Below are 24,246 nucleotides of genomic sequence, written 5' to 3'. Positions count from 1 at the left end.
TTCCATATTTTAACACTGAAACCCTGTCCAACATGGTAACTTCCAGACTAGGGTTAGGGCGGTTTGTCTTGGGGTTATTGGAGACTATAAACATTGTCTTCAAGGTATTGGTCTCCAAACCACTTTTGCTACAAAAGGTGGCAAAGCTGTCCAGGACCCTCTGAATGCCCATCAGAGACTTTGACAGTAGCGAAGTGTCGTCCGCATACATCATTGTGGGGACTTTGGTGCTTGCAGTTTGGGGGCATCATTGTCCCCGACCTCTGCAAGGTGGGATATCAGAGTTAACAAAGAGGCAAAACAGGGTAGGTGCAAGCAAACACCCCTGCCTTACACCCCTGTCGACAGGAAATGGGGGGGGGGTCAATTTACCACCCTTTCCACACCTTACTGGGCAAAATGACCTTCATGCAATCTAATAAGTATGTTCAGAAGGTAAGCGGGAATCCCCATGTAAGCAAGTACCCCCCCAAAGCTTGACCCTGGGCACCAAGTCGAAAGCAGTCTTCAGATCCACAAAGATCAAATAGAAGCTGCCACCCTCCATTCTCATTGTTTTCCAAAATATAAGTTGGGGTCTGTAAATTTGGTCCACTGTGGAAATGTTTCCTGAATCCGGCCTGGTCCTGAGGGGGCAATATTGAGATTATTCTCAACATCAGGGAATGTAAATGGATGTAGTGTTTGGATTCCATACATGGGGGTCTAAATGAAATGGACACCAACTATGCACAGCTATCCTGCCTAACATCGGACTAATAATATATATGCTTGATGTGTGATAGTTCTTTTCTGCTTGACATCAGACTGATAATATATCATGTGATCAAGGCCTCGCCAGGCCGAAAAGCGTCATGGCAGCAGTGGTGTTGGGTTTTAAATAAATTTACACGCACCAGATTCTGGGTTTGCCTCGTTCTTGACCGATCGATTGGTTGCTGAAGGACGTCCACGTACCGAATATATATATATATATTCACTGAAAAAACCATAGGTTATAGACCATATATAGTTAGGAATTAGCATTTACAAAACCTTATTTTACTCACACAAAACCATTGAAATTCCATATATAGTTAGTTGCACTAACTATATATCGCGCACCCGCAATCCACTGCTGATGTCACATATTACATCATTCATGACATGGTCAGTGACATCACTGATGACATCTCAAATGACATCACTGATGACATCACTGATGACAACATCCAGTGACTGTATGTTTCTGTAAAGTTAAAATATGTCTTACATATTGAAGAATGAGTGGATGTATAAGTGTCTGGATGAAGGATTTAGTAGGTGCATGACTGACTGTATAAGTGAGTGATTAAATGTGTCTCACTGAGTGCATGGGTTAGTGACTAAACTGTTTTAAATTGTGCATCATTGTGTCTGTTGTTCTGTAATCTGATGCATGTGTTGATCATTAGCTATATGACTAACTATATGGGTTATTGATTGGTTGCCCAAGTATTTGTATGGGAGACTGAGTGTGTGTGTGGGTGTCTGGGAGGTGTATGACTGTGCATAGATGTGTGAGCAGTTGATTCACTAGATGTATGGGTTCAAAAGTGCATGTGGAAACAGCTGTATGGGCGGTTGACTGTGTGCATGAGTGTATTGGTGAGTGAATGGATATCTCAGTGCTACATGTCAAAGTAAGTACATATGTAAAACACAGTACATGTGAGAGTTGACATATATAAATAACTGTGCATAAGAGCCAGTGAATGTGTGAGTGGCTGTATGGATCATTGTGAACTTGTATCAGGGATTGTATAACAGAGTAAATATGTGTTATTATATGTTTCAATAAGTAAGGTGTGTATAACTATATAGTTGATGAAATGGAGGTGTGATTGATTCTTTGCATGACTGACTAGGTGTGTGAGTAACTCCATGGATGAGTGACAGTCTGTGAGTGTCTGTTTACACTGAGTGTATCTAAGGTTATATTAGAGTCTGAAGAGGTTCATCGTATCATCACATGAATGATGTTATCAGTGATGTGATCAGTAATGTCAAATGAGATATCAGTGATGTCATCAGTGATGTCATTTGAGATGTCATCAGTGATGTCATCAGTGATGTCATCAGTGATGTCACTGACCATGTCATGAATGATGTAATATGTGACATCATCAGCAGTGGATTGCGGGTGCGCAATATATAGTTAGTGCAACTAACTATATATGGAATTTCAATGGTTTTGTGTGAGTAAAATAAGGTTTTGTAAATGCTAATTCCTAACTATATATGGTCTATAACCTATGGTTTTTTCAGTGAATTTTCAAGGTTTTGTAAATGCTAATTCCTAACTATATATGGTCTATAACCTATGGTTTTTCAGTGAATTTCATAGGTTTTTTAATAGCAAATTTTTATAGTTTTTAAAAATAATAAATGTTAAATCGAATTTTATATTGTATAATTATGTCATTTTATTTTTTTTATTCTTTTTGGTGCGCTCCCGGGGCGCGGACCAGTGAACGCACGGGTAAGCGCAATCTTGCGGCGCGCCCTGGGGCGCGTACTGATGAGCGTCCCGATAGCGCTATTGCCGCGAACGAAAACAACATCGTGACGTATTGCGTAGCCGCCACGCCTTGCGTCATAAGACACGTATCGCGTAGCCGCGAGATGCGTCTTATGACGCACCGCGTAAGCGCACCCGGAAGCGCATACGATCGCGCAACGTAAACGCCCTGATGCGCTTACGAAACACGCCCCGGGACGCGCCCCGGGGCGCGTAGCGTAAGCGCGTCAAACCATGTGACTTTAAAATAACACTTTTCATTGGTTCATAACTTTTTTTTTTCCAAATTGTGTGAAACCCACCCATTTCTCTCACTATTGCTTTGTACTTGGAGAGAGCAAGAGCTGTTCTGTGTACTGTGTTCATCTCCTACTTTTCTGATCTACAGCAAAGGCTGCAAGAGAGTCATCCAGCAGTGATTCCGACGGATTTTTAGATGAGGACCCTCCTCAGCAGAAGAAAAAAAAACATTTCATCTGGAAATTCTATGACATCCCTGAAGGACAAAAAAAAGTCAACGCTCCAAAAGTAACCTGCAAAATATGTGGTAGTACTTTATCCAGAGGCAATCCTCTGAAAAAATATAGTTTTGGAAATGCTAATTTAATCAGGCATGTGAAAAGAAGACACCCTAACAACTTTGCCAGGGAGAGTGTCAGAGAGCTGGCACGGAATTTACCCACAGATGGCGGCAGCACCTCCACTGGTGGAGCAACACCTTCGGGACCACCCCGTGGAAGAATGGTCCCTAACATTCAGCCGGTGTTTGCAGGCATCAAATTTCTGTGCACGGAGTGTGACGAACTGCTCTGCTATGGGGAGCAGAGTGTTGAACTCATTGCCATAAAGAAACAGCAACACCGCTGCCCTGCCAGTCCCTAAATTTTCACATTTTTTTGCTCCTGTTGAGCAGTTTTGGAATCCCCGTTTTTGTTTTTCCCCTGACAAAAATCCCAAAAAAATATAAAATCGTTTTAAAAAGTCTAAAAAAATATAAAACAAAAACAAAAAAAAAGTTCTTTTCAGAACTACCTCCAATTTATAAAAAAATGCTATATTTTTTTTTTTTTTTTTTAAAGTGCCATTTTTTATCTCCATGGTACGCTCCCCGTACGCTCCCCGGTGCGCGTACCTGGCGCTCCCCCCGCGAAAATCGAATTTTTTTTTCTTTTATTTTTTACCCGATTGACCCTTTTATGGCTCCCACATCAAAACTAGGGGGTCAGGGGGGTGTACCCTGCCCCCTTTTGCTCATTTCCCCCTTTGATTTTTGCCACCTCTTGTGTCTCAATCCTACCGAGACACAAGATGGCGGCCGCTGCGGACTGTTTCGAATGTTTACAGACACCCGAGAACCAATCAGCTTGCCGTGCGCAAGTCGCGTGGCGCGCCCGGAGCGCTCCCCGGTACGCGCACCGGGGAGCGGCTCTAGATATATATCTTTTTTTAAACCTAATTTACTCAAAATTCACAGGAGCACATATCTTGAGACCTAGCAAAGGCACATCGGGCAAACAATATCTACAATTTTGCCAAGTTTCGTGGAAATCCATTCAGCCGTTCGGGCTAAAAGTGAGGCCAACCGCCCTATGGAAATTAACATGGGAAAAACACGTTTTGGGACCCCCCTTTTTTCTCAGCCCCCCCTTGACAAACCCCCCCCACATTTTCAGTTGCTGCTCAGAAACAAAATGTTCCATTTTCCTGAAAATTTCAGCCAATTCCGTCCACAAACGCCAAAGTTATTAGACATAGAATTTTCAAAAATCCCATAGAGAAAAAATCCTAACTATATATACCTACTGGCGACCGCCAGTAGGTAATATATATATATATATATACACACCTGTGTAGAAGATCTGTCCTCCTTACGTTTTTCTTCTCTAAATACCGGATTCTGTTTTGTAATGAAAAGCGAAGTGCCTTTTAAATGCTAGTCAAAATGTCTGTACCTAGCATGCCCTCCCCAGGCTGTTTTACCATGATTACAACCTTATGTATAGAACCGGTCTTTGTTCTCTTCCACTGTGCACATTACTTATGATTATGTAACAGAAGAAGCTTAGTCACATACATTTCTTCTTTCTTTCCTGCAATACAATGACACATTGCTTTTGCCCTTGCTCTATGGATAAGCTCTATGTATGTGAAAAATGTCTTTTGAGACTTTCCATATCAAATGGGTGGCGTGCTAGACCTTCCTCATTACGTCGCACTAACACAGGCCATTATTTTTAATTCTCCTATCCTTCACGTGTGGAATCGGGCGTATTCACTATGGCATTCAAGATGTTACACTCTGTGCAATCATTGAGTGTTTTTTAAGAATAATAACATTGACAACATGGCTTTTACATGTAGTCTTTATTTCTTTACTACAACGCGATGCCTTGTCCTTTTTTGACAAGCATCGAGAGTCTGCGGCTACGCGGTAAGCGCGTGCACGGCGGCAACATGCTCTGTAGTGTTTAAATAGAGACAGTACTTTCTGCGCTCCCTTCAGGGAGACGGATTTGCTTGGCACAACGTAGGTAAGAGATCGAACATGCTGTGTTTGGAGAGTGTGCTTCTCTCCCTCATAGTTATCTTCGTCCGGACATGTGAGCCTCCTTTTCATTTTCGCATTGGTGGCGAAGACTAGTTTCCTCTCTTTTTTTTGTATTTACAGACTGTGAGCACAAGTTGGCATTTTGAAGCGGTGACTTTTGCACGATTACTTTAGGTATGCATTATTCCATTCAGGCATTACAGACCTCTTTTAGAAGTACACAGCTGTTAATAATGGGTCCTCCCTTTCTTCTAGCCTTTTCTTAGATTTATTTGACAAAAGTATTAGAACCTTGCAGTCCTTGGTCATTTAAATAGGATTCTATCACATTGTTATGTGTAGAGTATTTACATTTTTTGCACAGTAAGTTGGATTCATTACAGTGTTTAAGTCTGAGACTACTCTACACTGTGGGATATATCCTGATGGCCCTCAACTTGTTTTGCATGTGCCAACTATCTGCTGTCTGCCCTTTGGAGCCTATGGGACCTACTTCAAATATACCACTTCGACTCAAGGGTGGTTTATGGTAATTTAATTTCTTTTCTACCCTTCTCTATTTTTGAACCCATGCCCATATACGTAAAAGTAAGCAGCTTATATCTGTCCCCCAGGTGCCCCTTTGGTTTAGTCCTGAGGAAGACCCTGCAGTAAGGATCCTAGTAGGCTACCTTCTATTGGGGGTTGAAATGTCAACTGTGTTACTCTCCTATGCCAGTTTTCTATCAACAGTTATTGTAACTGTGATAATGTATTTATAATCATGGCTATGTAATCAAACTACCATTCCGGTTTGGGGCTTCAACAAGCCATTTCTATTGTAATATATTTTTGTGATAAATATGATGTCACTATCTTTTCTTTACAACCCTCACTTGATGCACATAACCCTTCCTCTCCTTTCTCAGACTGCTGTGAGGCACTTGGTGTGTACAGCTTTCCGAATTATGTGCTGATTGACAAGCATTCAAACGTTCAATGTGATTAAATAACATTGAACAAGCAATCTATAATTGTACTAGTGTTACTTTGTCCAATTATGCTTTAATATTTGTGCGTTCTGAAGAATTGGCGGATTGGGACCACCTCTTACAATACTATTTCTATTTTAGGAGCATTTACGTGCATGGCCTTTTTACAATTTTTTTTTAAATACCACAATTATTTTCATTAACACCAATATTATGATTATTATTGGGGAAAGGAGACAAAAACAAATCGCACACAAACCAAGCATGAAAATCATGGTCCGTCATGATGTCATTTAAAAACTTGATAGCAGCAACTTTAATAGGGAGATCGGAAGAAAATTACCGTTTGACGAGACACCAAAAGCGCAGGCAAAATAAATAGAATGCATTTAAAATTAATATTTTTAAAATGCACTTTAAAAGCATACTTTGACCAAATTCATCACTGAAGAGAAAGGATTTATTTTTTGGCGGATATAGACAAAGCGCACAGGGTTTGTGCAGCCACTCAAAGTGAATAAATTAAACTAATGGATAAAGAGGGCTGGTCGATTGCCACTTGCTGTATGCTGTGTTGGGCAAAAGCAAAAATATGAAGGATAATTTCAAATACCAATGCATGAAGCCTGCTGAACGAAGCATCTAAGCACATATATGACTTTTGATTTGGGGGGGCCGGGGGGGGGCCAAAACAGCCAAAGCGAACTCAAAGGCCAGACCTCAAAATGATCCGGTTAAAGCAGGGGGTCTGGACATGCACGAGCAGATAAGACTGAAGGATATGCTAGTGCGACTCACTTTGGGGGCGGAGGTTTGGTCCTGGCCCAGACAACTGATCTGTAGTGTCCTTTTCTTTGCCAGCCTTGTCCTGGTCTCCAGCCGCTTGTAGGGTAGGAAATTCCTCTCGAGAGAATGGCGACAGTTGGCTTGATCCCTTTCCACCTGCATAGCATGACAACGAAGAAAGATAATTTAGACTGCATCAAATTAGAGGCTACTGTAATGCAGTATCAAGCTATCGAATCACATTTGATGGTAGAATATCCATTTCTAGACCTGAAATGTCTTTACCGCTAGAACGTTTTCTGTCAAATGTGCAACAGGAAAAGATTCCATATAACACAACTGGGAAAGTGTTGGCAGTGTTGTGTTACTTGACAGTGAATAAGAAAGAGGCTGAATCACATTTCACGTTAACTACTTTCCATTCTGGCAAGCATAAACGTTGCAAAATAACCTTAAAAAAGTCCCCCTCACTCTAGAACCCTCCACCACCCTCTACACCCCAGACTCAAATGCATACTCCTCAACTGCAGATCGGCCCCTAGACACTCCTCCGACATCGCCGATCTCATCAAGACACTGGACCTTGATCTAACCATTTTAACTGAAATTTGGTTAACCGAATCTTCTACACCTATCTTGGATATTCTAATTCCACCCAACTACCTCATCACTAGACTTGACAGACCCAGCAAGACTGGCGGTGGAATCACATGTATTTACAGGAGCAACCTCACAATTACCAGATTCACCTCCCCCCCACTTACCTCTTGCGAATACTTCTGCCTCGATGTCATCAGCGAGAACAAACCTGTATGCTCACTACACGTCATCTACCACCCACCTGGAGACAACCTCATCTTCACCCAACAACTTATGGACACAATATCAAACTTTTCCGGACGGCAAAACACTCAAATTTTCCTTGGTGACTTCAATCTCCATTGGAACGATCACAACGACGCAGTGGTAAATAGTCTCAAAAACTACCTCAATGCTCTTGACCTCACCCAAATCTGCAACAGCCCAACCCACGATAAAGGCTCTATCCTCGACCTTATCATCTCCAAAAAGAACTCTACCCAGCTCGAGTCAATCCAACCTTGTGACTGGTCAGACCACCACATCATCACATTCTTCATCAATGAAAAAGTTAAACTTAACCCGGTTCAAGCCACTAAATCCAAGGTCTGAAAAAGGGACCTCAAGAAACTCAACCCAAATTCTTTACCTTCCCACAGCTGCAATCTCCTCCTTCCCCCTACCGGCGCTCTTGACGTTCAATCTTTGACCGACCACTACCTCAACTCTATGACCTCAATAATTAATGAGGCCGCCCCCTTGCAATTGAAAAAAAAAGTCTCCACTAAGAACTCCAACCCATGGTACGATGGTAGACTCAATGAAGACAGACGAGCCATGCGAATGGCAGAGCGCACCTGGAGAGCAGCCCCTACGGCATTGCACCTTAAAACTCTGAAGAAAAAGAGAAACGCCTACTTCAGGAAAATTAAGCGCACCAAATCAGATTTCTTCAGCCTTCAGCTCGATCAAGCAAAAAAACCGGCCAAGAAAATTATTTGAACTAATCAAAACACAATCGAAGGAACATCCCCAACTTACACTTAGCACAACTGGCGATATACCTTCATGTGAAGACTTCTTTACTTTCTTCAAACTAAAGACTGATAACATAAGGAGTGATCTTCGCAATGACGTAATCCTTTACTCCAACCCCCGCAACATAACACCCAATGAACCTAAAAACAATGCTGCTTGGTCATCCTTTGACACCTACTCAGAAGAAACAATTCTAAAACTGCTCAGCACATTGAAACCCTCTAATCATCTCACACCCTCTTCCTGCCAACGCTGTAAAAGACTTCATCCCACTACTCCTCCCACTCTGGACCAAAATTATTAACAGTTCACTTCAACAAGTACTCATCCCCGATTCACAAAAAATTGGACAAGTTACACCTATACTCAAGAAATGAACAGCGGACCATACTGACCTAAACAATTACCGTCCTATCACCAATATTCCCACACTTTCAAAACTTTTGGAAAAATGCGTACAACTCCAATTAACAAATCACATTGATCAGTTTGACCTCCTCAACCCTCAATCAGGTTTCCGAGCAGGGCACAGTACTGAAACTGCTATGACACACATAATTGATGACGCACTCCAAATCCTAGATCAAAACGATACCTGCCTTCTCATCCTTCTTGATCTCTCCTCAGCATTTGACACTGTCAAACACGAGAACTTACTCGAGCTGTTAAACACCAGAATGGGCCTATCTGGGACTGTTCTCAAATGGTTCACCTCCTTTCTACATAACAGGACTCAGAAATTCAAGAGCAACAACTTGATGTCCTCACCAGTGCTTGTAACTTTAGGCGTCCCACAAGGATCTTCTTTATCCCCTACATTGTTCAATTTGGTCATGGAACCTCTCACCACCTTGTTACAAGCTTCTAAGGTGCACTTTCACACGTACGCCGACGACACCCAACTTTATCTCAAATTACAATCCCCCAAAGACCTCAAACTTCTTAACTCAACGCTCAGAAACACCCAATCATGGCTTGCCGATAATCACCTCAAACTCAATGCTCTGAAAACTGAGTTCCTTCTGATCTCACCTCCCTCGAAAATCTCAACCACCCAAACCTGGCTTAAACACCTATCTGCACTCAATGTCCAACCTACCATCGTGGACTCAGCGAAATCCTTAGGCATTACACTTGACACCAATCTCAACATGCAGCAGCATATCAGCAAAGCAACTAAGGGAGCTACTTTCCAAATTAATACCCTGAGGAAACTTAAACCCTTCCTCCCAGCCAAAGACTTCCAAACTGCTGTACAAGCCCTAGTAATTCCTCGCTTAGACTACGGTAGCGTCGCCCTTTGCGGACTCCCTCTTTCTACGACTGCACCCATGAGAGCCTCTTTGAACGCTGCAGCAAGACTCATTGCTGGATCAAAAAAACTCGCATATTTCCCCTGACTTAAAATCCCTGAACTGGCTGCCTTTTGAAGCCAGAATACCTCTGAAAATTGCCTGCATGACGCACAGAGCTGTACACCACAAATCACCCGGCTACCTCACTCAGAAACTGACAATATCTGGTGGCTCAAGAACCACTAGAAGCACAAAGAATCTTCTCCTGAAACCTCGTAGATTCCGGAAGGAAAAAACATATAAACGCTCTTTTTCAGGAATGGCACCCAGGATCTGGAACTCACTCCCTCCCGAAACCAGACTTATCTCCTCCTCTGCATTCTTTAAAAAAGAAGTAAAAGCTATCCTCATGACTAAATTCACCTGAACTTTTACTCTTGATCTATTTGAAGATATACACCTATCTGCACTATTGTTTGTTAGATTGTCGATTTGTATCATTGGTTTTAGTCGATTATTATGCTACCCCATGTACCCACCCTATTTTGCCTTTCATTTTTTACCTACAAGTATTCTATGCTCAAAAGTCTGTTAATCTCTCCCATGTTTCTTGTTTCCTACCTCCTGTATTTGTAAAGCGCTCTGATATCTGCAAAGATCTTGTTTGCGCTATATAAAACTTTCAAATAAATAAATAAATAAAATAAATGGGCATATGTTAATGGCAAAATGGGCAGCTCTTGAAACTGCCATTTGATGTCACTGTGACAAGATGCAAACTTTCATTTCTGCCTCTTCTACGGTGTCTGTGGTGAAAGGAAACTCGTGCCCATGCCAATTCTGTTAAACTTTCTAAAGCATGTTATAAAACAGCTGGCTGAATAGAGATGACATTTCCGTTTTTCATTTATTTAAATACCCTGTTATTTTAAAATCAAGAAAATACAAGGGCCATCATTCTTCTGCATGGCGGCCACTGAGACCATTATTCGCCCGTCCCAAACCCCTGCGACTCCCTTGCGGACTACTTCCACAATAAAATAGCAGACACCTACCTCTCAAACCCTCTGCGATTCCCTAGCCTCTTTTTTCCACAACAAAATTGCTGACATCCACAACAGCTTTGACAACCAACCCGGAAGCCAACCCACCTTACCATCAGCTGACCATCTTCCCCCCGTTAACACCCTTAACGACTGGAACCCAATCTCCACTGAGGACACCATCCGCCTGATGAATTCCATCCACTCTGGATCCCCCACAGACCCATGCCCTCACCACATCTTCAACAAAGCAGACTCCGTCATAGCCCCGCACCTCCGAGACGTCATCAACTGCTCCTTCAACTCCGCTACCTTCCCAGAAGACTGGAAACACGCTGAACTCACCGCCCTTCTGAAAAAACCAACAGCAGACCCCACCGAACTCAAAAACTACCGCCCCATCTCGCTTCTTCCATTCCCGGCCAAAGTCATCGAGAAAGCTGTCAACAACCAGCTCGCCGCTTTCCTCGAAGCCAACAAATCCCTCGACCCCTCACAATCTGGATTCCGAGCCAAACACAGCACTGAGACCGCCCTCATCGCAGCAACAGACGACATTCGAACTCTACTGGACAATGGAGACACAGTCGCCCTCATCCTCCTCGACTTCTCTGCAGCCTTCGACACAGTCTGCCACAGCACCCTTTTACAACGCCTCAGAAACATCGGAATCCAAGGAAAGGCACTGGAATGGATCACCTCGTTCCTCACCGGAAGAACCCAGAGAGTCCGCCTCCCACCATTCAAGTCCGAGGCCTCTGAAATCATCTGCGGCGTACCACAAGGATCCTCACTCAGTCCCACCCTCTTCAACGTATACATGAGCCCCCTCGCGGCCATCGCCCGCCAACACAACCTCAACATCATCTCTTACGCGGATGACACTCAACTGATCCTATCTCTCACCAAGGACCCCAGCACCGCCAAAACTAACCTACACGAAGGAATGAAAGAAGTCGCCAACTGGATGAAACAAAGCCGTCTGAAACTGAACTCAGACAAAACAGAAGTCCTCATCTTAGGTAATTCCCCCTCTGCATGGGACGACTCCTGGTGGCCAGAAGCCCTCGGAAATGCACCCATCCCGACAGACCACGCACGGAACCTGGGCGTCATCCTGGATTCTTCACTCTCAATGAACAGACAAGTCAGCGCCGTATCCTCTTCCTGCTTTAACACTCTTCGCATGCTCAGAAAAACATTTCGCTGGATCCCCACCGAAACAAGGAAAACAGTCACCCACGCTCTAGTCACGAGCCGACTGGACTACGGAAACACCCTCTACGCAGGTACCACCGCTAAACTCCAGAAAAAACTACAACGAATCCAAAACGCCTCAGCCAGGCTCATATTAGACATCCCACGCAACGAACACATCTCTGGTCACCTTAAAGACCTCCACTGGCTACCCGTCAATAAGAGGATCACTTTCCGACTGCTTACCCACGCACACAAATCACTCTACGACATCGGACCAGATTGCCTCAACTCTCGACTGTCCTTCTACACCCCCTCCCGCCAACTACGTTCTTCCAGTCAAGCCTTCGCCACTGTACCTCGCATCAACAAGACCACCATGGGAGGCAGATCCTTCTCATACCTGGCTGCCAAGACATGGAACTCACTCCCCGCTTACCTTCGCCTCACCCAGAATCACCTAGCGTTCAGAAAGCAGCTTAAAACGTGGATATTTGACAAATAATCCTCCCCCCCTTCCTAAGCGCCTTGAAACCCTCTGGGTATGTAGTGCGCTATATAAATTTTATGACTTATGACTTATGACCTACAGCAACTTCGACCTGCAGCCTACCCGGCCTCAACCACCTCCTGACAATCACTGGCAACTCCCACACCACCTCACCTAATGGACTCAGCACCAATCACCGCAGAAATATTTGGACTCCATCCACTCCGGAGCACCAAAAGACCCCAACCCCCATGACGCCTTTGAACTGGGACAGAAGGTAATCAGCTGCGCCCTCACTGACCTCCTCAACTCATCCATCTCTACAGCCACCTTCTTCGACACCTGGAAACACGTGGAGGTGAACCCCCACTTGACCCACAGTGAGCTCAAGAATTACCGCCCCCATCTCACTGCTCCTCTTCCGGGTCAAAGTCCTGGAGAAACCCATCAACCACCAGCTCACAGACCAACTGGAAGAACATAACCTTTGAAGCCATTCAGTCCAGCTTCCACTCCAACCACAGCACCGAGACCGCTTTAATACCCACAACCAACGACATCCGATCCATCCTCCACCGTGGCGAGACTGCAGCCCTGACCTCTCAGCGTCCTTCAACACATCATACCACACCCTCATTACCCGAATTCACCCGCATCCGAGGAAACATCATCAAGTGGATGACCTCCTTCCTCACAGGACACACAGAAAATCCACCTACCGCCTTTCACCTCCGAACCCAAGAGCAACATTTTTCAGAGTCCTCCAAGAATCCTCCCTCAGCCCCACCCTTTTCAACGCCTACATGACTCAACTGGCCAACATCGCCCGTACCCATGGACTCAACACAAACTCATACATATGCTGACTACACTCCGCTAATTCCATTTCTCATGGACGAATCCCACCACAACCAGAATCCACTTCCAGAACATCATGACCAACATCATTGACTGGATGAGATCCAACTGCCTAAATTGGAGCGCGGACAAGATGGAAGTGCTCAACTTTGGGAATAACACCTACTCATGGGACGACACGCAGTGACCCTCCCATGCCCTCATCACCCACTCCTGCAAGCTCGGCATCATCTGTGACAGCAACCTCTCCATGAAGAACCAGATCAATGTAGTAGCCTCCTCCTGCTTCCAAACCCTCCTCATGCTTCGTAAGTTCTTCAGATGGATCCCAATCAACAACAGGAAATCAGTGACTCCAGCTCTCATCACCCGCTGACAGGACTGCGGAAACGCTCTATAGACTGGTACAATCTCCCATCTCCACAAACTAATACAGACACTATAGAACACTGCCGCCAGACTCATACTCGACCTCCCCAAATGGACCAGCATCACCCCTACCTCAGAAACCTCCCCTGGCTGACTGTCCACAAAAGATGCCAGTTCAAGCTGCTGACCCATGCCATCCACAATGCCGGACCTCTCTACATCAACCACTGCATGAACTTCCATTAGCCGACCAGACAACTCTGATCTGCCTCTCTCGCACATGGCCCCCGCATCCGGAAGACATGTAGCGGAAGTCACTCCTTGTACCTTACTGCCAAGTGCTCCCGTTCCACCTCCGAAACTCCCCCTCACTCATCAACTCTAGGAAGGGATGCAAGACCTGCATCTTCAACTAAGGCGCCCTTCGCTTCAATGCCTGGATAACCCCTGGGGTGATAAGGCGCGCTATACAAATACGGATTGATTTATCATTGACCAAACATTCTTTAAGATCTTCTACAGTTGTATCAACAGACAGTCTAATAAATAGCATGTTACAGTTGTGAATAAAGAGGTTGGTAACCTTTTGATGCAGGACAGGGTGGAAATGTACTGAGGCAAGACTGTAAACCGGTTTCAAATCTCCATCCTCTGATGAATCCCGGTACCCGCTCCAAGAGTCATTCCTACTTTGTCAGTTTCAGGTTAAGAAAATACATGGGCCAATAAGGATGGAAAGAAAGAAAATGCTACTTACCAGTATGCATCTGTTCTTGGCATGTAGAGCTGTAGATTAGTATAATTGTGCATAGATCGCCATTTGGTGTTGGGCTCGGATGTTTGCGTTTTGTTTTTGTCTTGGAAGAAGTATTTGTAGTCATGAGGTAGGGGACTCCTCCTTGAGACGATAGTGTGCATGGGCATTGACTTCATCTCCAGATTCTTTTGCCAAGGAGGGTTATGATGGACATCGTTTTCTAGTTCTTACTAACTCCATGTGTAATGTATCCAAGTAAGATATTACTGGAACAGATAGCGGTATCAGGGGAGGTGGGTGGGCATATATGAATCTACAGCTCCACATGCCAAGAACAGATGCATACTGGTAAGTAGCATTTGCCGTTCGAGGCATATGAGCTGTATATCGTATACTTGTGCATTAGACCATACAGCAGTTACCTCTTTAGTGGTGGCTACCTGTATCTGTTGCAGTGGTTTGAAAAAGTGTTCTTAATACAGTCTGGCCCACACTAGCTTGTCCTTTTGCCTGCATGTCAACACAATAGTGTTTTGTGAAGGTGTGTGGTGTAGACCAATTTGCTGTTTTGTATTTGTCATCTAGGGGAATGCTCCATAGATGCCCCTAGTTTACGTGTGGAGTGAGCACTAGGGGTGAACGGTTAATGTGGGTTTGGCTTTAGCATAGCATATTTGGATGCATTTAACAATCCAACTTGCAATACCAGTTTTTGAGATAGGATTGCCCTTATGAGTTTGGGAGAAAGCCACAAAAAGTTGTTTAGTCTTTCTAAAGGATTTTGTTCTTTCAATGTAGTAAAGTATCGCTCTTTTCACGTCTAGCAAGTGAACAGCCAGTTCTGCCACTGAGTCTGGTATTGTCTGTTTAGGAGATAGGCTGCAATTGCAGCGAGGGGGAAATCTAATGGATGTTTAAGCTAGGTTACACTGTTGTAGATGCAAAGGTGGCAGATGTTTTGAATAGTAGCATCTAGTGGGTTGATGTTATTTGTATAGTAAATTATAAATATTTTCCACTTTGTGGCACAGCAAGCTATAGTGGTAGGACGTCTAACCTCTTTAATGATGTTCATGCAGTCTGGCGGGAGATTGAGGTAGCTAAACTCTAAGATTTCAGGTGCCAGATTACAAGGTTGAGTTGACTGGGATCTGGATGTCGGATCTCTCCATGGTTCTGAGTGAAAAGCTTGGGTGAGAGGCGAAGCTTTTTTTTTTGTGTCATAATTGTTTATTGGAGTTCAAAGATAGGCAATTTCATAGGTTACAAAATATAATAAATATTTTGAGGAGGAACTACTGATAGTTCCAAGAGGGTTGTGAATAATGGCTGTCGGGCCCATGTTGGAGCAATCGGGATCATTGTGAGGGAATGCTGTTTGAGCTTCCGAACCAGTAGTGAAATGAGCAGAAGAGGCAGAAAGTGTAAGCAAATTTGCCCAACCAGTTCATCAATAGCGCATGGCCTTTTGACAATGGGTGTGGATACCTGGATGCGAAGCTTGGGCATTTTGGTGTGTGGCAAACAGGTACATTTCTGGGTGGCTCCACATTTGGAAGCAGAACTTAAGGATGAAGTTTTCATTCGTGGATCTGCTGTCTGAAGACTAAGCAGATCAGTTATCTGATTGTGTTCTCCTGGGACGTGTTCTGCAAGGAGGGAATATGCTACTTACCAGTATGCATCTGTTCTTGGCATGCAAGGTTGCTGACATTCATATCTGTGCATAGATCGCCGCCTAGTGTTGGGTCCGGATGATTGCACATTGTTGTCCTGGAAGAGTCTTCGAAGTATCACGAGATATGTGTCTCCTCCCTCGGACTACAGTGCGCATGGGCATCCTCTCCATCCTCAGATTGTTCGCCATTGTGGCAGAGATGGAGTATATTACAGTAAGAGATGTCCATGCAAAGAGTGAATGCTACAGTTGCGACAGGCACCGGGGAGGTGGGTGGGCGGGCGATATGAATGTCAGCAGCCCTACATGCCAAGAACAGATGCATACTGGTAAGTAGCATATTACGTTCGAGGCATGTGGGCTGCTGAATTCATATCTGTGCATAGAATGTATAGCAGTATCTCCCCTAGCGGTGGCCACCTGTGTCAGCTGTAGCAGTCTGGAAAAGAGTTTTGAGAACAGCCTGACCTACAGCAGCTTGCTGTTTGGAATGTACATCTACACAATAGTGTTTTGTAAATGTATGTGTGGTTGACCATGTGGCTGCTCTACAAATTTCATGTAAAGGAATATTTCCTAGGAAAGCCATGGATGCCCCTAGCTTGCGTGTGGAATGTGCCCTAGGGGGAACTGTTAAGGTGCGTTTTGCCTTTAAATAACATATCTGTATGCACTTAACGATCCATCTGGCTATACCCGATTTTGAAATAGGGTTACCCTTGTGTTGTGGCGAGAAAGCAACAAACAACTGTTTTGTTTTTCGAAATGCCTTAGTTCTGTCTATGTAATATAGCAGAGCTCTCTTGACATCTAGAGTATGTAAGGCCCTTTCGGCTACTGTTTGAGGGTTCTGAAAGAACACTGGCAGTTCTATGGTTTGATTTATATGGAAATGGGATACCACTTTTGGCATGAATTTAGGGTTTGTTCTGAGAACTACTCTATTTGCATATACTTGTATGAATGGCTCTTGAATAGTTAGGGCTTGTAGCTCGCTAACTCTTCGAAGTGAAGTAATGGCAATAGGGAAAGCCACCTTCCAAGTAAGAAATTGCAGTTCGCATGAGTGTAGTGGCTCAAAAGGTGGTCCCATGAGTCTGGTTAAAACAATGTTCAGATTCCAGACTGGTGAAGGTGGGTGTCTTGGTGGAATTACGAGTTTAAATCCTTCCATAAACGCTTTAATTGCTGGCACCCTAAAGAGCGAAAGGTGTTGCCTGTTTTGAAGATATGCTGCTAACGCAGCTAAATGTATCCTGATGGATGAGTAGGCTAAATTGCAACGTTGTAGGTGCAAGAGATAGCAAATGATGTTTTGAGTAGAAGCATCAAGTGGGTTTATATCGTTGTTATTGCACCAAATGACGAAACGTTTCCACTTAGCTGCATAACACGCTCTGGTAGTGGGTTTTCTTGCCTCTCTGATGATATTCATGCAGTCTAGAGGCAAGTTTAGGTAACCAAACTCTAGGATTTCAGGAGCCAGATCGCTAGGTTGAGCTGTTGCGGGTCTGGGTGTTGGATTTCTCCATGGCTCTGAGTTAGAAGATTGGGTGTGAGTCGCAATCTTTGATGAGGCACCACTGACAGTTCTAGGAACGTTGTGTACCATGGTTGCCTCTCCCATGTGGGAGCAACCAAGATCAGCGTCAGCGAATGTTGGCGCATTTTGCGTGCCACTAGCGGTATTAATGGAGCTGGGGGAAAAGCGTACGCAAATTTGCCTGACCAGTTCATCCATATCGCATTGCCCTGCGACTGCGGATGTGGGAACCTGGCGGCAAAGTACTGGCATTTTGCGTTTTCGCTTGTGGCAAACAGATCTATTTACGGGTGTCCCCATTTTCGGAAGAATGGTTGGAGCACTTTGGGGTGAAGTTCCCATTCGTGCATTTGTTGGCTGTGCCTGCTGAGCAGGTCGGCTACTTGATTGTCCTTGCCGGGGAGGTGCTCTGCCATGAGAAACAGGTTCCTCTGAATGGCCCAATTCCACATTGTTTGAGCTAGATGCGACAGCTATGGTGAGTGTGTTCATCCCTGTTTCTGAATGTAATACATAGCTGTCATGTTGTCTGTACGGATCAATACAGCTTTGTTGCATAAGTGCGTCTTGAACGCTTTTAAGGCTAGAAAGATTGCCATCAACTCCAGGCGGTTGATGTGCATTTTTTTTTGTTGTACAGTCCAGAGTCCCTGTACTGTGTAATTTAGAACATGGGCTCCCCATTTTAGCAGGGATGCGTCCGCGGTTAACACTATTTGTGGGAAAGGCTCTTGGTACAGTCGTCCTTTGCAAAGGTTTTGTGGATTCCACCAATGCAGAGAGTTGTATGCCCGACTGGTCACCAACACTAGGTCCTGTAATCACCCTTGAGCCTGGTTCCACTGTTTTGCAAGGCACTCTTGCAGCGGACGCATGTGTAGTCTGGCATGAGGGACTATGAATATGCACGAGGCCATCATGCCTATTAGTTGCATAAACACTCGTGCTGGTAATGAGTGTTGAGGTTTGAACTTTTGGATCAGTGTTTGCTTTCCGTTGATCCATGCTGCGTTGGGATATGCTTTTGCTGTTATGTATCTATAGTGGCTCCCAGGTACTTGGGAGGGTTGCAGGTGCGACTGGGTAGTTTAGCGAGAAGCCTAAACTGTGCAGGAGATGAATGGTTTTTGACGTGTGGCTGGCACATTGCTGGGCTGATGGCGCTTGTATTAGCCAATCGTCCAGATATGGATACATATGAATGTGTTGTCTCCTTAGATGTGCCGCCACGGTAGCTAGGCATTTGGTGAACACCCGTTGAGCTGTTGAGACACCAAATGGTAGGACTTTGAATTGGTAGTGCTGTCCTTGAATGGTAAACCTCAGATACTTTCAGTGAGCAGGGTGTATTGGTACATGAAAGTATGCGTCCTTGAGGTCTATAGTTGCTAGGAAGTCTCCCTGGCGAAGCAATGGTATGACTTGTTGGAGAGTGAGCATATGAAAGTGCTCTGACAAAATGTACAGGTTGAGGGGCCTGAGGTCCAATATTGGACTCTGAGAACCGTCCTTCTTTGGACTAAGGAAGTATAGGGAGTATACTCCTGTTCCTTGATGTTGTAGTGGGACTGGTTCTATGGCCCCCTTTGGCAGCATACTGATGACCTCTTGCTGTAGTAGCGTTATATGTTCCTGTGACATTGGACGGTGCACGGGTGGTATGTTGGGTGGTGTGGAGGTGAGTTCGAGGCAATAGCCATGTTGGATAATTTGCCTGACCCACTTGTCTGTAGTGATATCTAACCAGACTGGCAGAAATTGTTGCAATCTTCCCCCGACCGGTGTTATATGGTTTGGGGGTAGTGCCAAGAAGTCACTGTTTGGTGTTAGTGGAGGATCTATTTGCATTACCTCCACGTCCTCTTCCCTTGGTGTTATTTCCTCTGTATCCACCCCTGTTTGAGTTCTTGTTGTATGTAGATTGCATGTTACTTTTGTAGGTGTAGGATTTCTGTGATGCATGACTTCGCACTCCTCCTCTATAATTGGAGCAACGAAAGGAGCCTCTGTGTTGTTGGGACTGGAGGGCTCCAATGGACTTTGCTGTTTCCGCGTCCTTTTTCATTTTGTCCAGAATTGAGTCAACTGCTGGACCAAACAAAAAATCTGGGTTTATGGGCTGATTAAGAATAGTGGTTTGGACTTCATTCTTAAAGCCTGATATGCGAAGCCATGCGTGTCACCTAAGCAGTACGCTTGTGTTGATGGATCTGGCAGCTGTGCCTGCCGCGTCCAGAGCACATTTTATTGAGGCATTTGTGATGAGCTTTCCCTCCTGTATAAGTTCATCTGCTTGATTTTTGTAAGGCTCAGGTAAGTGTTGGAGAAGCTCTTCTAAGCTATCATAGTGGGCCCTGTCATATCTGGCCAGAAAGGCCTGTGTATTGGCTATTCTCCATGAGTTTGCTGCCTGCGATGCTACTCTCTTGCCTGATGCCTCTAAAATCTTTGACTCCTTGTCTGGAGGAGCAGCCTCTCCAGTCGTTTGTGAATGTGCACGTTTTCGTGCGTTGGATACCACTAAGGAGTCTAGAGGTAGTTGTCCCTTGATGTATGTAGGGTCTATAGGTGCAGCCCTATATTTCTTTTCAATTCTAGGGTTTGTGACACGTTGTGAGAAGTTGGCCTGATATATAATGTTCACTATTCTAGTGAACACTTTGTATCAGTCCAAACAACCCTAATTGATGTCTGGTTGTAAGTCAACCTGATAGACCAGCTATCCTAGTAGCATGGACACGTGCAGTCTTTAGGCTAAACTCTAGAGGGCGTGTTAAGCCAGCTGTTTTACCATCACATTTACCCCTTGAACACCAAGTGAAAGGACACCACACAAGTTGTTATGAAAATAAACAGATATTTATTTATAACAAGTCTACCCTGAACTCTTTATGAGTCAGGGAGCTAAGCACACAACAAAACTCTTACGAAAATACTTCAAGTCGCACAATTTACACAAATGCCCGAGGGGCACGAAAAACCATATACTACACAAGTGGAATGCGAAATTACTAGCAGGTAAGTACTATTCTCATAGGCTTTAGAATCGCTAGGACTGGACTACTGAACCTTTAGATTACGAGCAGGAGGCCTAGGGACGTCGTGTGCAGAGTGGGAACTCTCACGCGTAAGGCGGGAAAAAGTCTATGGAGGCTAGTAAAAGCAAAGTTAGTGTTTTCGGGCGAACCCGACTAGGTAGGTCAAAAACGAAAGTGGATCTAGACACTTAGAGAGTTGGTCTACACTGGAGCACCGGAGTACTCGGTTTACCTAGCCCAGGGGCTGCGGCTGCATAGGGTTCAAATGTTGTCGGGTTTCTTCGTTGATGACCCAGGAGCCTGAAGAAAGAAGTTGCTGGCAGGCGACCAGTGAAGAAGTTCTTGGGGATCCAAGCCTGGATCGGGAAGAGGAAGACCTGTAAGCAGAGGGAACCAAGTTCTGAATCACTAGCCAGTGATTTAGGTGGGCACCAGAGTGGCACCGGGCGAAGTCACCTCAACCAGGTGAGTGGGCGCTGCTGGGCTCTGCAGTCTCTCGGACCAGGAGGCGTTGTCGGCGACCAGGATGGAGGTGCGAGCTGTCCCACGAAGATATCTACTGTCGACGTCGCTGGACCCAGGATTGGGGCAACAAGTCTTGGCAAATGCAAGCCCACGCGGTGGACTTAAAATGGCGTCTGGAGTGGACCAGGAGGGTCCAGGGTGCTTCTCTGATGGAGGGAAGCAAGGGCCAGTCTGGAGCAACCAGACCAGCGGTGTTGTCGTCGAAGTTCGTCGTCAGGAGGGCCACTAGCCAACGGGCAAGTGACCTGGACAACGCGGTGAGCAGCAAAGAGCAGAAGGGCCCCACGCAGATCTCGTGGATGCAAGGGGGCTGGACTTCGGTGCTGGAGCTGCTCTGGGTTGGGGCTTCTCTTACCCCAAAGCACTCGGTCGAGGGTCACTCGGGAGTCGTGCTGGGCAAGCGTCGTGCAGTCTTGAAGATGGCCGGTCCCTCGAGGTCTCGTCGCACCCACGGGTCTCAGCTGGGCTGAAGATGCAGGTAGAGGTCAGAGGTGCCAGGGAAGCCGGTTCTTGTCGAGCTGGGCAGTCTTGATCCGGAGGAGAGACTTACAGCAGACCGCGATGCTTCGATGATGCCTGCTGCTGCAGGGTGACTACTCCTTAGCCACAAGGGAGAAATCTTAAGAAGAGTCTTTAGTTCCTTTCATGGAAAGTTGGTTCAGGATTCAAAGATGATCTAATTTGGAAGGGGTCCTGCTCCTACCTTTATCCTGCAAAAGGGGGCTGGCACGCGACTAAGTCCTGCCCTATGGGTGGGACTAGGAGGGGGGTGGTTACACCCCTCTCCTTTGGCGGGCTTTCCCCAGATCAGGGGCTGGAGTGCCCCTGGAACTGGTTCAAGCCGGCCTATGCACAGTGAGCACCGGGGTGCCACTTGCAGTCACCTTCCTCTAAAGCCCTGCCTACCTAGGATAGACAAAATCCTGTCTGGGACGGTGCTGGCACCGCCCCTGGCAGGAAACCCTTTGTCCTTGCCTCCTGTGCTGGGAGGACTCCCAGCAGCAGGAGGGCAGACTTGTGTCTCGGTGGCAGCATCCATCTTGTGGAGCTGAGGCTATGTCTGACTTTAACCGGGGTTACAGGTTACATACATGTCGTGTCCCTCTAGAAGGGTGGAATGCTAACCCCGTCGCCAGAATTGGCGAGGGGTTAGTATTCCAATTCGTATGACACCTTACTCGACATGTTTTGATAAAGCGATACCAGAGTTGGCATATAACCGCGAGGATTATAATGCACTTAAGAGTATATGGTATGCGTTATCATGGAACAGCTATTAGGACTTGGTTCCGCAAGCTGCAAACGGGCTCAGCTCATGCCAGAGCACCATTTCACCTTATTCCACGCACTCTGCCTTCAGGATTGTTAAGGCCTGCCATAGGAGTGACTGTTAGGAATATAGGTGTCCATTTTAGGTTTAGATATAGGAATACTATATCTAAAGCAAAGGGTGTTTACACCACCTTGCCCCAGCTGTCGTGCAGCCAGTTGTGTCAGATTTAGTTAGTCAACCCAGGGGTGGCATAATACATGCTGCAGCCCCTGGGAGACTTCTGGGTACACCTCTGCCCTGGGTACAGGGACTTGGAGAGGGCCCAGTGCCAATTCAGTACCAGGGTACAATTTGGAAGAGAGAACAGCTAGGCTGTGGGTCTGATTAGCAGGCCCACAGCCAGGGAAAGTCGTAATCCAGTGAAGCAAAAAGCAAAAATCTGGGTGATCATAGGATTGCAGACCCTACTCTCCTACATGACCCCCCCCAAACTTTGGGACAATACGCTAACCTTGACCAGGTGAGTCTTCTTGCTCTAAGTGGAAATACCTGGAGAGCCCATCAGCATTGCCATGATCAGTACCAGGTCTATGCTCCACTGTAAAATCCATCCCCTGTAGGGAAATGGACCACCTAAGTAGTTTGGGGTTTTCACCCTTCATCTGATTTAGCCATAAGAGGGGCTTATGGTCGGTCTGAATCTTAAAGTGAGTGCCAAACAAGTATGACCTCAACTTTTTCAGGGCCCACACCACAGCAAAGGCCTCCCTCTCAATAGCTGACCAATTTTTCTCTCTGGGGGTCAGCCTTCTGCTAATAAAAGCAATGGGCTGGTCGTTACCATCAAAATTCAGCGGAGATAGAACAGCTCCCACACCCAACTCAGAAGCATCTGTTTGGACAATGAAGGTATTGGAGTAGTCTGGACTCTTTAGGATAGGTGCTGTGCACATGGCCTGCTTTAGGTCATTAAATGCTTTCTGACAGCTTGCTGTCCACTGAACTTTCTTTGGCATCTTCTTACTTGTCAGGTCATTAAGTGGAGTCACAATGGACCCATAATTCTTGACAAATTTCCTATAGTAACCAGTCAGGCCCAAGAAAGCTCGAACCTGAGTCTGGGTGGTTGGAGGAGCCCAGACCTTGATGGCCTGTATCTTGCTCTCCAAGGGTTGAACCTGGCCTCCACCTACAAGGTGGCCCAGGTATACAACCTGTGTTTGCCCTATCTGGCACTTAGTGGCCTTGATAGTGAGACCTGCCTTTTGCAGTGCCTCTAACACTTTCCTCAGGTGGACCAGGTGATCCTCCCAGGTGGAACTAAAGACAGCTATATCATCAAGATATGCTGCACAGAAGTCATCCAACCCAGTGAGAACTTGATTCACCAGCCTTTGGAAGGTGGCAGGTGCATTTTTCAAACCAAAGGGCATTACCACAAATTGATAATGCCCACCAGGGGTAGAAAATGCTGTCTTGGGCTTGGCCTCCTCAGCTAACCTGATTTGCCAATACCCAGCTGTCAGGTCAAATGTACTTAAGTAGTTGGCAGAAGCCAATCTATCTATAAGTTCATCTGCTCTTGGTATTGGGTGGGCATCAGTCTTAGGGACTGCATTGAGTCCTCTGTAGTCTACGCAAAACCTCATCTCTTTCTTACCACCCTAGGTGTGAGGCTTTGGCACTAGAACTACTGGGCTAGCCCAAGGGCTATCTGAG

At 45.5% G+C, this 24,246-nt stretch overlaps 1 protein-coding gene across 13 annotated transcripts in view; it reads right to left on the bottom strand.

Annotated features, from left to right (window-relative positions):
- The window catches only part of PRRC2A (proline rich coiled-coil 2A), a 1,857,131-nt gene that overhangs the window by 1,589,620 nt on the left and 243,265 nt on the right, over positions 1-24,246 (bottom strand). For all 13 annotated transcript variants that reach the window (XM_078645954.1, XM_078645958.1, XM_078645955.1 and 10 more), the window contains exon 6: positions 6,857-7,000. In XM_078645954.1, coding sequence (XP_078502080.1) covers positions 6,857-7,000 — 144 coding nt within the window. The remainder of the gene's footprint in view (positions 1-6,856; positions 7,001-24,246) is intronic.

This window comes from Lissotriton helveticus, chromosome 5_1 (assembly GCF_964261635.1).
Source record: "Lissotriton helveticus chromosome 5_1, aLisHel1.1, whole genome shotgun sequence".
Lineage (NCBI taxonomy): Eukaryota > Metazoa > Chordata > Amphibia > Caudata > Salamandridae > Lissotriton > Lissotriton helveticus.
This window is presented reverse-complemented; position numbering and strand designations above follow the sequence as displayed.